The 14,826-nt window shown below is 45.9% G+C and overlaps 1 protein-coding gene across 2 annotated transcripts in view; it reads left to right on the top strand.

Moving 5' to 3' along the window:
- DOCK1 (dedicator of cytokinesis 1) overlaps positions 1–14,826 on the top strand; it is a 395,003-nt gene that overhangs the window by 260,412 nt on the left and 119,765 nt on the right. For both annotated transcript variants that reach the window (XM_029059688.1, XM_029059687.1), the window contains exons 30-31: positions 2,094–2,172; positions 7,064–7,164. In XM_029059688.1, the coding sequence (XP_028915521.1) occupies positions 2,094–2,172; positions 7,064–7,164 (180 nt within the window). The remainder of the gene's footprint in view (positions 1–2,093; positions 2,173–7,063; positions 7,165–14,826) is intronic.

The following is a 14,826-nucleotide window of genomic DNA, read 5'->3' as shown; positions in this document are numbered from 1 at the left end:
TGCCCTGAATTAGCATTTAGAAAGCAAGGCAGTAAAGGATGAAGGAGTCAAAGAGCTTCTGGGAGTGGTTGATATTCCCATGGAGTGGTGATGGGGCTGACAGGAGGCTGGAACTGCCCTAACTTGAAAATCAGGCCAAGAGTAAGAGCATGAATTTCCCGTGGCTTTCTTCCCCATGGCTTTCAAACCTGCTCATGGCTCCCTCCTCCTAAAAAATCCCTCCCTCGACCCCATGGTTCCCTTCAGCTATCACCCCATCTCCCTCCTACCGTTCCTTTCCAAACTCCTAAAAGTGAGTTGTCTTATACCTCCTGTCTCCAGTTCCTCCTCTACCAATCTGACCTGTTCCAATCTGGCTTCCACCCCCTTTGCTCCACCAAAAGTCATCAGTGATCTCCTTTTTGCCAAGTCCAATTGCCTCTACTCCACCCTATTCATCCTCGGCCTCTCGGCTGCCATCTAGACTGCAGACCATTCCCTTCTCCTGGAAACATTATCCAATCTGGGCTTTACTCACACTGTCCTCTCCTGGTTCTCCTCCTATCTCTCTAGCTACTCATTCTCAGTCTCTTTCATGGGCTCCTCCTCTGCCTCCCACCCCCAAACCATGAGGGTCCCTCAGAGTTCAGTTCTGGGTTCCCTCCTATTCTCCATCTACACCCCCTCCTTTGGTGAACTCATTTGCTTCCATGGCTTCAACTACCATCTCTTTGCGGAAGATTCCCAAATCTCCCTCTCCAGGCTTGATCTCTCCCCTCTGCATTCTCACATTTCCACCTGCCTTCAGGACATCTCTACCTGGGTGTCCCACCAACACCCTGAACTTATGTCCAAAAGAAAACTCATCTTCTCACTCAAGCCCTGCTCTCCCCATCTTTCCCGTCACCACAGATAGCACCACCATCTTCCCTGTTTCACAAGCCCGTAACCTTGTCATTTTCCTCTACTCATCACTCTAATTCATCCAAAAATTCACTCTGTCACCAAATCCAGTTGGTCTCCCTTCACAACATTGCCAAAATCTTCCCTGTCCTCCACATCCAAACTACTACCATGCTTATCCAAGCACTTATCCTGTCCTGCCTTGATTACTGTATCAGCCACCTCGCTTCCCTCCCTGTCTCCCATCTCTCCTCCCTCCAGTCCATACTTCACTCTGCTTCCTGGGTCATTTTTCCAAAAAACGTTCAGTCCATGTCTTCCCACTCCTCAAGAATCTCCAGTGGTTACTCATCCACCTCTGAGTCAAAGAAAAACTCCTTACGATTGGCTGTAAAGCAGTCAGTCACCATCCCCCTCCTACCTTACCTCTCCGATTTCTCATTACAACCCAGTCTGCACACTTCATCCTCTAATGCCAACCTATTCACTCTACCTAAATCTTATTTTTCTTGCTGCCGACCCCTTGCCCACATCCTGCCGCTGGCCTGGAACTCTCTCCCCTTTTATGTCCAACAGACCTCCACTCTCCCCACCCTCAAAATCTCATTTAAGTTGCATCTCCTCCAAGAAGCCTTCCGTGACTAAGCCCTCATTTTCCCTATTCCCTCTCTCTTCTGTGTTATCTTTGCACTTGGATCTGTGCACTTTAAGCACTTGATTTGCATCCCACCCTCAGCCCCACAACATTTATGTGCGTATCTGAAATTCATTTTAACATCTGTCTCCTCCTTTAGACTGTAAGCTCCCCATGGACAGGCAACTTGTCTACATACTCTGTTATACTGTACTCTCCTATCCACATAGTACGTTACTCTTCACACAGCAAGTGCTCAATAAATTTGATGGATTGACTGATTGAGTGCTTTACTAATGCAACATGGAAGCATTGTGAATCGGCACCTTTTCCTTCTAACTCCGGAATTTTAAGGGTGATGGTTATTTGAGTTTGGCATCCTCCCTTCCGCAGTGCCCAATTCCGTGAGTGGAATCTGGAGAGTTTCTTTCCATCAGTTTGGGTTCTTTTCGCTGGTGAGATTTCGTGGCATTTCAAGTAATTGCTTCCTCAGCTCCTCAGCTCACCGACATGCCAGACTAAGGAGAGGTGCCAGCGTGCCCATGTGTAATTATGGCATTTCTCCTTCATCTTTCAGGGTCTTCCTGCGAGCAATCAATCAATACGCGGATATGCTCAACAAGAAGTTTCTCGACCAAGCGAACTTTGAACTCCAGGTAAGAAGTGTCCTGTGCTCAGCGCTCGTCAGACATGGTTGCCAGAAGGGATGGTGTGGCCTCGGCCTCCATTCCAGCCTGTCTGCTGGTTTCCGGGGTGGGAGGTTGGAATGGGAGACCGTCACAGGAGGGTGGTGAGTTCATGGTGTTTCCTCCCCGATACGGGGAGGGCCGGTATCGGGGGTGGAGCCCCCGACTCAGAGAAGATCGAGGAATCTGTGCGTGGGGAAGCTGCAGGAACTTCCGTTTTGATTAGCTTCCAGAGACCGAAAATAAACTCAGTCTGGGGAAGAGGGAGGATGAGAGAGTTTTCCCTAACTGTGGGAGCCCCTCCAGGCTCAGGTTTGGGTCCCCTTCAATTCTCCATCTACACTCACACCCTTGGAGAACTCATTCCATCCCATGGCTTCAACCTCCACCTGTATGTGGATGATTCCCAAAAACGGAGATCTCCATTTCCAGCACTGATTTCTGTCCTTCTCTTCAGTCTTGCATTTCCTTCTGCCTTCTGGACATCTCTACTTGGATGTCTCGCTGACTCCTCAAATTGAGCTTGTCCAAACAGAGCTCCTCATCTTCTCACTCAAACCCCACCCTCTCCATAACTTTCCCATTGCTGTAGACAGCACCACCATCCTCCCTGTCTCGTAAGTCCATAAAATTGCCATTATCCTTGACTCATCCCTCTCAATCCATTGACTTATTCAATCTCTCACCAAATCCTGTCAGTCCAACCTTTACAACATCACTAAAATCCTCCCTTTCCTCTTCATCCAAGCTGCTACCATGGTGATCTACGCACTTATCCTATTCTGACTTGATTACTGCCTCAGCCTCCTTGCTGACCTCCCTGCCTCCTGTCTCTCCCCTTTCTAGTCTATACTCCATTCTGCTGCCCGAATCATTTTCCTTCAGAAACGTTTAGACCATGTTTCCCTAATCCTCAAGAGCCTCCAATGGTTACCCATCCACCTCTGCTTGAAACAGAAATTCCTCATCATTGTCTTTAAAGCACTCGATCAGCATTTCCCCAACTACCTTACTCTTATTAGAATGATGATGCTATCATTTATCATCAGCAGCAGCATCACCAGTGGTATTCATCGAACGGTTATCGAGTGCAGAGCACTGTACTAAGCACTTGAGAAAGTACAATAACACAGAGTTGGTAGATGCATTCCTGGCCCACAGTGAGCTTACAGTCTACAGGGGGACATAGACATTAATAGAAATAAATAAGTTACGAATATGGACATAAGGGCTGAGAGGTTGAGGATCGGGTGACTATCAGTTGTCGAGGCAGAGATCCAAGTGTGTAGGTGATTCAGAATGAAGAGGGAGCTAGGGGGAAAGTGGGCTTAATTGTGGAAGGTTTTTTTCAGGAGATGTGACCTTAATAAGACTTTGAAGGTGGGGAATGTGGTGGTCTGGCAGATATGGAGGGAGAGAGAGTTCCAGGCCAGAGAGAGAGCAAGAAAGTATATTAAGGGAGGCTAGGTATTGAATCACATTTTACATTTGAACAAATGTAGCAGTGTGACCTAGTGGATAGAGCATGAGCCAGGGAGTTAGAGGACCTTGGTTTTAATCCTAGCTCTGCCATGTGTCTGCTGTGTGACCTTGGCCAAGTTACTTCATTTTTCTGAGCTTCATTTTCCTCACCTGTAAAATGGGGATTACATCCTACTCCTTCCTACTTAGATTGTGAGCCCCATGTGGGACAAGGACTGTGTCCAACCTGATTAACTTGAATTTATCCCAGTGCTTAGAACAGTGCTTGACAGTCAGTCAGTCACATATATTGAGTGTTTATTATGTGCAGTGCACAGTACTAAGCATGTGAGAGAGTACAATATAACAGAGTTGGTAGACACATTTCCTGCCCACAGTAAGCTCACAGTCAAGAGGGGAATTATGGGTATGGTCATAAAGGCTGTGGGACTGAGGGAGGGGTGAATAAAGGGAGCAAATCAGGGCAACACAGAGGGAGTAGGAAAAGAGGAAATGAGGGCTTAGTCAGAGAAGGCTTTGAAGGTGGGGAGAGTGATAAAAATAATAATAATAATGTTGGTATTTGTTAAGCGCTTACTATGTGCCGAGCACTGTTCTAAGTGCTGGGGTAGATACAGGGTAATCAGGTTGTCCCACGTGAGGCTCACAGTCTTAATCCCATTTTACAGATAAGGTAACTGAGGCACAGAGAGAAGTTAAGTGAATTGCCCAAGGTCACAGAGCTGACAAGCAGCTCTCAAGCCCGTGCTCTTTCCACTAAGCCACGCTGCTTCTCTTGATGGTCTCTCAGGTATGAAGAGGGAGGGCATTCCAGGTCAGAGGCAGAAAGTGGGCAAGAGATTGGCAGTGAGATAAATGAGATCATGTTACAGTAGTAGGTTGGCATTAGAGGAGCGAAGTGTGCGGCCTGAGTTGTGGGTGGAGAGTAGTGAAGCGAGGTAGCATTTGGCAAGGTGATTGAATGCTTTAAAGCTGATAGTAAGGAGTTTCTGTTTAATGTGGAGGTGGATGGACAACCACTAGAGATTGTTGAGGAGTGGGGAAACAGGGACTGCAAGGTTTTTAGCAAAATGATCCAGGGAACAGAGTGACGTATGGACTGGAATGGGAAGACACAGGAGGATTATTGTATCAGTCTCCTTACTGACCTCCCTGCCTCCTGTCTCTCCCCACTCCAGTCCATACTTGACTATGCTGCCTGGATCATTTTTCTACAAAAACATTCAGGACATGTTGCCCCACTCCTCAGGAAACTCCAGTCGTTGCCCATCCACCTCTGCCTCAAATAAAAACTCCTCAGTGTTGGCTTTCAAGCAGTCAATCACCTTGCCCCTTCCTACCTCACCTCACTTCTCTCCTAAAATAACCCAGCCTTCATATATGCCTCATCTACTCTGACCTTTTACTGAGCCTCCATCTCGTCTATCTGGCCACCGACCTCTTGCCCACGTCCTACCTCTGGCCTGGAACACCTTCCTTCCTCAAATCTGACAGACCATTACTCTCCCCATCTTCAAAGCCGTACTAAGCCCCATCTCCTCCAAGAAGCCTTCCCTGACTAAGCCCCCCTTTCCTCGTCTCCCACTCCTTTCTGCGTCACTCTGACTTGCTCCCTTTATTCATCTCCCCTCACAGCCCCTCAGCACTTATGAACATATCTGTAATTTATTTATTTCTATTAATGTTTGTCTCCCCTTCTAGACTCTAAGCTCGTTGTGAACAGGGAATATGTCTGTTTTTTGTTGTATTCTATTCTCCCAAACCTTTAGCGCAGCACTATGCACACTACAAGCACTCAAAAAATATGAATTCATTCATTCATTCAATAGTATTTATTGAGCACTTACTATGTGCAGAGCACTTTACTAACCGCTTGGAATGTACAAATCGGTAACAGATAGAGACAGTCGCTGCCCTATGACGGGCTTACAGTCTAATCGGGGGAGACGGACAGACAAGAACAATAGCAATGAATAGAATCAAGGGGATGAACATCTCATTAAAACAATAGCAAATAAATAGAATCAAGGTGATGTACATCTCATTAACAAAATAAATAGGGTAATGAAGGGTATGAATGAATAGGGTATGAATAAGGTATGAATGAAGGGTGCTGTCTAGAGTGACAGGAAAATCAGAGGCAGCTCAGGGTTTGAGTGGGAAGATAAGGAGTTCTGTTTTGGACATGTTAAGTTTGAGGTGTCAGCTGGACATCCTAGGAGAGATGTCTTGAAGGCAGGAGGAAATGTGAGACTGCAGAGAGGGAGAGGGATCAGGGCTGGAGAGGGAGATTTGGGAATCATCTGCATAGAGGTGAGAGTTGAAGCCATGGGGGGAGATGAGTTTTCCAAGGGAGTGGGTGCGGATGGAGAATAGAAGGAGACCCCGTACTGAACCTTGGGGGACTCCCACAGCTAGAGGATGGGAGACAGAGGAGGATACCATGAAAGAGACTCAGAAAGGGCAACCAGAGAGCTAGGAGGAGAACCAGAAGAGGTCAGTGAAGCCGAGGTTGGGTAATATTTTCAGGAGAAGGAGATAGTCAACACTGTCGAAGGCAGCTGAGAGGTCGAGGTGGATTAGGATGGAGAAGTGGCCTTTGGATTTGTCGAGAAGGAGGTCACTTGTGACCTTTGAGTGGGCAGTTTCTATAGAGTGAAGGGGACTGAAGTCAGATTGGAGGGGATCAAGGAGAGAATTGGAGGAGAGGAACTTGAGATAGCAGGTATAGACAGCTTGTTCAAGGAGATTGGAGAGGAATAGTAGGAGAGAGATGGGGGATAACTGGAAATAGCCATGGGATCAAGGGAGCCCTTACCAAATACAGCCCTTATGTAAAACCTATAATTTTAAAGTTTATATTGATGCCTGCCTCCCCCTCTAGACTGTAGTCTTGTGGCCAGGGAATATGTCTGTTATATTGCCATACTGTACTCTCCCAAGCGCTTAGTACAACGCTCTGCACACAGTAAGTGCTCAATAAATATGATAGACTGACAAATATGATAATAATATTAATTATAACTGGCACTTTGCCAGAGTCTGCGCCCCTGCCCAACTACTGGCTTGTGGCACTCAGAGCCTTACCAGGAATGTGATGAGCAGGGGCCAGAGAGAGCAAGTGGCTCCGTGAAAACTCCCAGCGGTAGAATCAGTTCCGCCAGGGAGGGACTCCATCCTGAAGATAGATTCAGAAATGAGACTCAACCATCATTTCTAACGGGAGACTCCTTGGCATTTATCCTGTGGCACTGTGGGGGCATTTCTGGGCTTATTTAAAATTTCAGGAGGGGATTGCTGGGAAGAAGGGAATGTGATGAATTTTCAGATTTTCTTTGTGATTCTAATGGCAATATTTTTTCCCTGTTTGTGATTCCAGCTGTGGAATAACTATTTCCATCTGGCTGTGGCTTTCCTTACTCAAGAATCTTTGCAATTGGAGAACTTTTCAAGTGCCAAAAGAGCCAAAATCCTGAACAAGTAAGTCCTGTTGGAATGGTAATGCCATGGACAAGAGGGCGAGGTACTTTAATGATACTTGGGCGAGGCTGGGTGCCAGCTTCATGGGAACTGATAAGCGGGCAGGATTTTGGAAAATTCATTCAATCGTATTTATTAAACACTTACTTTGTGCAGAGCACTGTACTAAGTGCTTGGAAAGTACAATTTGGCAACAGATAGAGACAATCCCTGCCCAACAACGGGCTCACGGTCTAAAAGGGGGAGACAGACAACATTTAGACTGTGAGCCCGCTGTTGGGCAGGGATTGTCTCTATCTGTTGCCGAATTGTACGTTCCAAGCTCTTAGTACAGTGCTCTGCACGTAGTAATCGCTCAGTAAATATGATAATGAATGATTGAACCACAAAACAAAACAAGTAAGTGGAATTCCACTGTACAGATCAACTATTGACTATTTTCAAAGCCAGGAACTACAGACAGTTGTTCTCTCCATTACCGCAGTCTACATATTTCAGAAAAATCACTGGAGCACAAAGCCACACTCTGGAGAATGATCAATCTATCAATCGTATTGGGAAACAGCATGGCTTAGTGAAAAGAGCTCGGGCTTGGGAGTCAGAGAACGTGGGTTCTAACCCCAGCTCTGCCACGTGTCTTCTGTGTGAACTTGGGCAAGTCACTTCACTTCTCTGTGCCTCAGTTACCTCAACTGTAAAATGGGGATTAAAAGTGTGAGCCCCATTTGGGACAGTCTGATTACCCTGTATATACCCCAGTGCTTAGAACAGTGCTTGGCACATAGTAAACACTTAACAAATACCATCATGAATTTCATTATTATTATTACTTGTGTCTATGTATTATTGTACTATACTCTTCTGAGCTCTTAGTGTAGTGCTCTGCCCACAGTAAGTGCTCAATAAATGCAGTTGAATGAATGAAACAGAGTGAAAAAAGAGCTTAATCAGGGAAGGTCTCTTGGAGGATATGTGATTTCAGGGGGATTTTGAAGATGGAGAGAATGGTAGACTGTCATATATGAAGGGGGAAGCAGCATGACCTGGAGGATAGAGGCCAGGCCTAAGAGTTAGTACGATAACCGTTCGATGAATACCATTGATGATGCTGCTGATAACAAATGATAGCATCCTCATTCTAATACATTAAGGTAGGTGGGAAGGTGCTGATTGAGTGCTTTAAAGCCAAAGGTGAGGAGTTTCTGTTTCAAGCAGGGGTGGATGGGTTACCATTGGAGGCTCTTGAGGATTGGGGAAATATGGCCTAAACGTTTCTGAAGGAACTGAGGCCCAGAGAAGTGAAGCAACCTGTCCAAGTCCCACTGCAGACAAATGGTAGAGCCAGGATTAGAATCCAGGTCATTCATTCATTCATTCAGTCATTCATTCTCCTCCAACAGCCTTCTCAGACTATGCCTTTTATTTCTCTTGTCCAGCCTACCCTCAGCGTCAGTTATGCACTTGGCTTTGTACTCCTTAAGCACTTAATCACTCTTTGGACTGTACGCTGGTTGTGGGCAGAGAATGTGTCTTTTACATTGTTATGTTGTACTCTCCCAAGAGCTTAATACAGTGCTCTGCACACAGTAAGCCTGCAATAAATACAGTTGACTGACTGACTTTGATACACACCCCAGCCCGACAATACTTATGTAAATATTCTACATCTATCCATCATCCCAGTACCCTGTCCATCATCTATTTTAACGTGTCTCCCCTATTAGACTGTAAGCTCCTTGTGGGCAGAGATGGGATTCACCAATTCTGTCTTGTTGTAGTCTTCTAAGCTTGGTACAGTGCTCTGCATATAATACAGTCAGTGCTCAGTAAATACCACTGATTGATTGATTGACTGGGAGGAAAAGGAAGAAGGGAGGTCAGTGAGGAGGCTGATGCAGTAATCAAAGCGCAATACGATGAGGATTTGGATGGAGAAGAGAGGGCAGATTTTAGCGATGTTGTGAAGGTAAAATTCTACGTGATTTGGTGACAGATCAAATATGTGGGTCGAATTAGAGACATGAGTCACGGGTAATGCCGAGTTTACGGGCTCAGGAGACAGGGAGGATGTGGTGCTGAGTACAGTCATGGGAAAGATGAGAGAAAGACAGGGTTTGGATGGGAAGATGAGGAGTTCTGTTTTGGATAGGTTAAGTTTGAGGTATCAGGGGAACCTCCAAGTAGAGATGTCCTGAAGGCAGGAGGAAATGCGACACTGCAGAGAAGGCGAGAGATCAGGACTAGAGTGGGAGGTTTGGAAATCATCCATCTAGAGTTGGTAGTTGAAGCCATGTGAGCAAATGAGTCCTCCAAGGGAGTGGGTGTAGGTGGAGAATAGAAGGGGACCCAGAACTGAGCCTGAAAAGAATATGTTTATTGTGTTTCTGTAGACTTGAATTATTTCCTCCCTTAAAAGGATTTCGCTGTCTTCTAGACAGGGGATTTGAGCTGTCGGCCTCATAGTCTGAATTTCACAGTAAATAAAGCCTGTCAACAGGAAACAGCTGCCAGTATCGGAGGGGGTGGTGAGGAGATAAAGGATTACCCTAGTGGGCTTCTTTCAATTTCTTCGTCTTCTTTAGGGTGTGTTTTGTCACTGCACTGCTGAGCTGTAGCTAAACGGAAAACTGCACGTCACGTAATGCCATTTCCCTTGAAATCTTGAAGGCGTTCTGGTTTTTGGTTGCTTTTAATTCAGTGTGCCGGGCATTTCCGGACACGCATTCCATGTACCCTGTGCCCCTGGGCTGGCATCGATAGCGATTTTGTCCATTGGCTCCCGTCCTGAGCCGTGATACCGGTGACTGCCCGTTGCCCACGACACTGTGCCCGAGGATTTAAGCCAACCAGAGGAGTCAGAAGATGGAAAGTGACGGTCCCCGTCCTGTTTCCGAGCCGCCCCTCCCGGATGCTTGTGACCCATCTCGGCCAATAGGACCCAGATTCCGACCGTGGGCGGCGTCTGACCTTGTTCTTTAGAGCACTGCTTGACACATAGTAAGCCCTCAACAAATAATAATCCTAATAAGAATAATGGTAATGGTATTTGTTAAGCACTGTCTATACATCGAGCACTGTTCTAAGTGCTGGGTTAGTTACGAACTAATAGGTTGGACACAGTCTCTGATGTGTCCATTTTAATCCCCATTTTAAAGACGGGGGAACTGAGGCCCAGAGAAGTGAAGTGACTTACCCAAGGTCACATGGCAGTGGAGCTGGGATTAGAACCCAGGTCCTTCCGACTCCCGGGCCCAGGCTTTTTCCACTAGGCCACAGTGATAGTTCCCTTACAGGAGGTTTCAGTTTAATGAGTGCTGAACATGTTCCTGTGGAAGCCCAGTGGTCTGGGCCTTGTGTTATCTCCCTTCTCATCCAACCATTCCATCTGAGCTGTTTTGTTTCTAAACCTGTTTGTCTACTAAGCACCTTTTCTAAGTGACAAGACAACTCCAGTGACAAGATCCTAGTTCATTTATTCTTTCACTCAATCATATTTAGTGAGCGCTTACTGTGTGCAAAGCATTGTAGTATGTGCTTGGGAGAGTACCATACAAAAGTAGACACATTCCTTGCCCACAGTGAGCTTACAGTTTCAAGGGGGAGATAAACATGAATATAATAAATAAATGACAGATATGGACATAAGTGTTGAGGGGCTGAGAGGGGGATGAATAAAGGGAGTAAGTCAGGGTGACGCAGAAGGGTGCGGGAGAAGAGGAAAGGAGGCCTTAATCATTCATTCAGTCAGTTGCATTTACTGAGCACTTTCTATGTGCAGAGCACTGTACTAAGCGCTTGGAATGTACAATTCGGCAACAGATAGAGACAATCCCTGCCCAATAACGGGGCTCACATGGGTCTAAATGGGAGAGAAAGACAGCAAAACAAAACAGAACAAAATAAAGCAAGTAATCTGGTGTAAATATCATCAAGATTAATATAATCATAGATATATGCACATCATTAACAAAATAAATAGAGTAATAATATATGCAAATATGCAGAGCACTGTACTAAGCACTTGGAATGTACAATTCGGCAACAGATAGAGTCAATCCCTGCCCAATAACGGGCTCACAGTCTAAACGGGGGAGAAAGACAAAAAAAAAAACAGAACAAAACAAGTAATCTGGCGTAAATATCATCAAGATAAATAGAATCATATATATATACACATCATTAACAAAATAAATAGAGTAATAAATAATATATACAAATATGCACAGTGCTGAGGCGAGGGGAAGGGGAAGAGCAGAGGGTGGGAGAAGGGGGAATGGGGAGGGGAGGAGGAGCAGAGGGAAAGGAGCGCTCAGTGGGAAGGCCTCCTGGAGGAGGTGAGCTCTCGGTAGGGCATTGAAAAGAGGAAGAGAGTTAGTTTGGTGGACGTGAGGAGGGAGGGCAATCCAGGACAGTGGGAGGACGTGGACCAGGGGTGGGCGGCGGGACAGGCACGAACGAGGGACCGTGAGGAGGTGAGCGGCAGAGGAGCGGAGTGTGCGGGCTGGGCTGTAGAAGGAGAGAATGGAGGTGAAGTAGGAGGGGGTAAGGGGATGGACAGCTTTGTAGCCAAGAGTGAGGAGTTTTTGTTTCGAGATGTGCCTTTGGTAAGGCTTTGAAGAGAGGGAGAGTAATTGCCTGTTGGATGCGAGGAGGGAGGGCGTTCCAGGCCAGAGGCAGGACATGGGCATGGTAGAATCCCAAGAGATTGAAGGTGATAGGCCTTTAGGCCTGGACTCCATTTTGTTCGGCCAAGCCTCCATTTACTCAAACTGGGTACATCACGTATTCTGCTTTCTCTTTTGTTTCATTTCGTCAGTCTTATCAGGAAGTTGGGTTTGTCAAGGTCTTGTGCCAGGAAGAAGCTAGGTCAGGATTTCTAACCTGCTTATCAATAATGTTTGCCCACAGGATCCTTATAATGGCTAGAACTGGGCAGGGCCTAATAATTACCTCAAGTAGAATTTACTGTTGTTTGTATTAAGGTGTATGCAATGTATTGTCGTCTTGGATCACGCGTGAAGCATCGATGCTGTACCAACTGAGTGGCCTAGTGGATAGAACACAGGTCTGGGAGTCAGAAGTACCTGGGTTCTAATCCTATCACCTCCACTTGTCTGCTGTGTGACTTTGGGCAAGTCATTTCACTTCTCTGGACCTCGGTTTCCTCATCTGTAAAATACAGACTAAGACTTTGAGCCCCATGTGGTACAGGGACTGTGTACAATCTGATTGGCTTGTATCCATCCAAGCACATAGTACAGTCCCTGGCATTCATTTATTCAATCATTCATTCAATCATATTTATTGAGCGCTTATTGTGTGCAGAGCACCATACGAAGCTCTTGGAAAGTACAATTCAGCAACAAATAGGGACAATCCTTACCCCACACTAGGCTCACAGTCTAGAAGAGGGAAGACAGACAGCAAAGCAAAACAAAACAAGTAAACAGGATCAATAGCATCAATATAAACGCATAGAATTACAGATTTATACACATTAATAAAATAAATAGAATAATAAATATGTACATATATACACAAGTGCTGTGGGGCAGGGAAGGGGGTACAGCAGAGGGAGGAAGTCGGGGCAATGGGGAGGGGAGGAGGAAAAGGGGGGTCTTAGTCTGGGAAGACCTCCTGGAGGAAGTGGGCTTTCAGTAGGGCACATATTACTGGTACATAGTAAGCACTTAACAAATACTGCATTTATTATTATATAAAGCAGCTCTGTATTGCTTGAAGTTGAGCTGGCCTTGACTAATAATAACGATAATAATTACGGTATTTGTTAAGCACTTACTATGTGCCAATGTACTAGTCGCTCAGATGGAAAGGGGCAAATCCGGGTGGACCCAACCAATCCTTATAATAATAATAATAATAATAATATTGGTATTTGTTAATCGCTTACTATGTGCAGAGCACTGTTCTAAGTGCTAGGGGAGATACAGGGTAATCAGGTTGTCCCACGTGAGGCTCACGGTCTTAATCCCCATTTTACAGATGAGGTCACTGAGGCACAGAGAAGTTAAGTGACTTGCTCACAGTCACACAGCTGACAAAGGGCAGAGCTGGGAGTCGAACCCATGACCTCTGACTCCCAAGCCCGGGCTCTTATCCCACATGGGGCTCAGAGTCTCAATCCCCAAAATTTTATAGAAGAGGTCACTGAGGCCCAGAGAAGTGAAGTGACTAGCCCAAAGACATGAAGCAGACAAGCGGCGAAGTCGGGATTAGAACCCATGACCTGCTGACTCCCAGGCCAGTGCTCTATCCACCTTGCCATGCTGCTTCAAGGGTAGGACACTCTACCCATCAACTACCGTTCCCTATTAGGCCCAGAAGAAGTGGTTCCTAGTGATAAAGTTGTCTCTGTCATACCCTTGGAGCACAGTGCGGAGTCGGTGAAGTTTTCTTCCACACCCCCCGTGTAGATTTCCCTGTTGTCCCGAGCTATACGAGACCCCGTATAGATTTCCAGCCGGGGATGAAACAATAATAATGTTGGTATTTGTTAAGCGCTTACTATGTGCAAGGCACTGTTCTAAGCGCTGGGGGAGATACAGGGTAATCAAGTTTTCCCACATGAGGCTCACAGTCAATCCCCATTTTACAGATGAGGTAACTGAGGCACAGAGAAGTGAAGTGACTTGCCCACAGTCACACAGCTGACAAGTGGCAGAGCTGGGATTCGAACCCATGACCTCTGACTCCCAAGCCCGGGCTCTTTCCACTGAGCCACACTGCTTCTGACCTGTTGGCTCTTTGAAGTCCCGTTAAAATCAAAGAGAGATAAGGGCATTTTGTTGTATTATACTCTCCCAAATGCTTAATACAGTACTCTGCACACAGTAAGCGCGATTGCGATTGATTGATACTCTCCCAAGTGCTTAATACAGTGCTCTGCACACAGTAAGTGCTTAGTAAATACCATAGATTGACCTTATACTCTCCTAAGTGCTTAGCATAGTGCTCTGCACACTTTAAGCACCTAATAAGTGCAATTGATTAATTGATACTCTCCCAAGTACTTATTAAGCGCTCCACACACAGTAAGCGCTCAATAAATACCATTGACTGATTGATACTTTCCCAAGTGCTTAGTATAGTGCTTTGCACACAGTAAGTGCTCAATAAAGACCATTGATAGAACTATACTCTCCCAAGTGCTTAGCACAGTGCTCTGCATGCTGTAAATGCCTAACAAATGCACTTGATTAATTGATACTCTCCCAACTGCGTAGTAATAATAATAATGTTGGTATTTGTTAAGCGCTTACTATGTGCAGAGCATTGTTCTAAGCGCTGGAGTAGATACAGGGCAATCAGGTTGTCCCACATGAGGCTCACAGTCTTAATCCCCATTTTCCAGATGAGGTAACTGAGGCACAGAGAAGTTAAGTGACTTGCCCACAGTCACATAGCTGACAAGTGGCAGAGCCGGGATTCGAACCCATGACCTCTGACTCCCAAGCCCGTGCTCTTTCCACTGAGCCACGCTGCTTCTCATACAACCCTCCCTCCGCACACAGTAAGCGCTCAATAAATATGATTGAATGATTGATACTTTCCCAAGTGCTTAGTACAGGGCGCTACACACAGTAAGCACTCAGTAAATACGATTAACACTTTGCCAAGTGCTTAGTGTAGTGCTTTGCACTC

The sequence above is a fragment of the Ornithorhynchus anatinus genome, chromosome 3, assembly GCF_004115215.2.
Source record: "Ornithorhynchus anatinus isolate Pmale09 chromosome 3, mOrnAna1.pri.v4, whole genome shotgun sequence".
NCBI classification, from domain to species: Eukaryota; Metazoa; Chordata; class Mammalia; order Monotremata; family Ornithorhynchidae; genus Ornithorhynchus; species Ornithorhynchus anatinus.
Note: the sequence above shows the minus strand (reverse complement) of the source record. Positions and strands in the feature narration are given on the sequence as shown.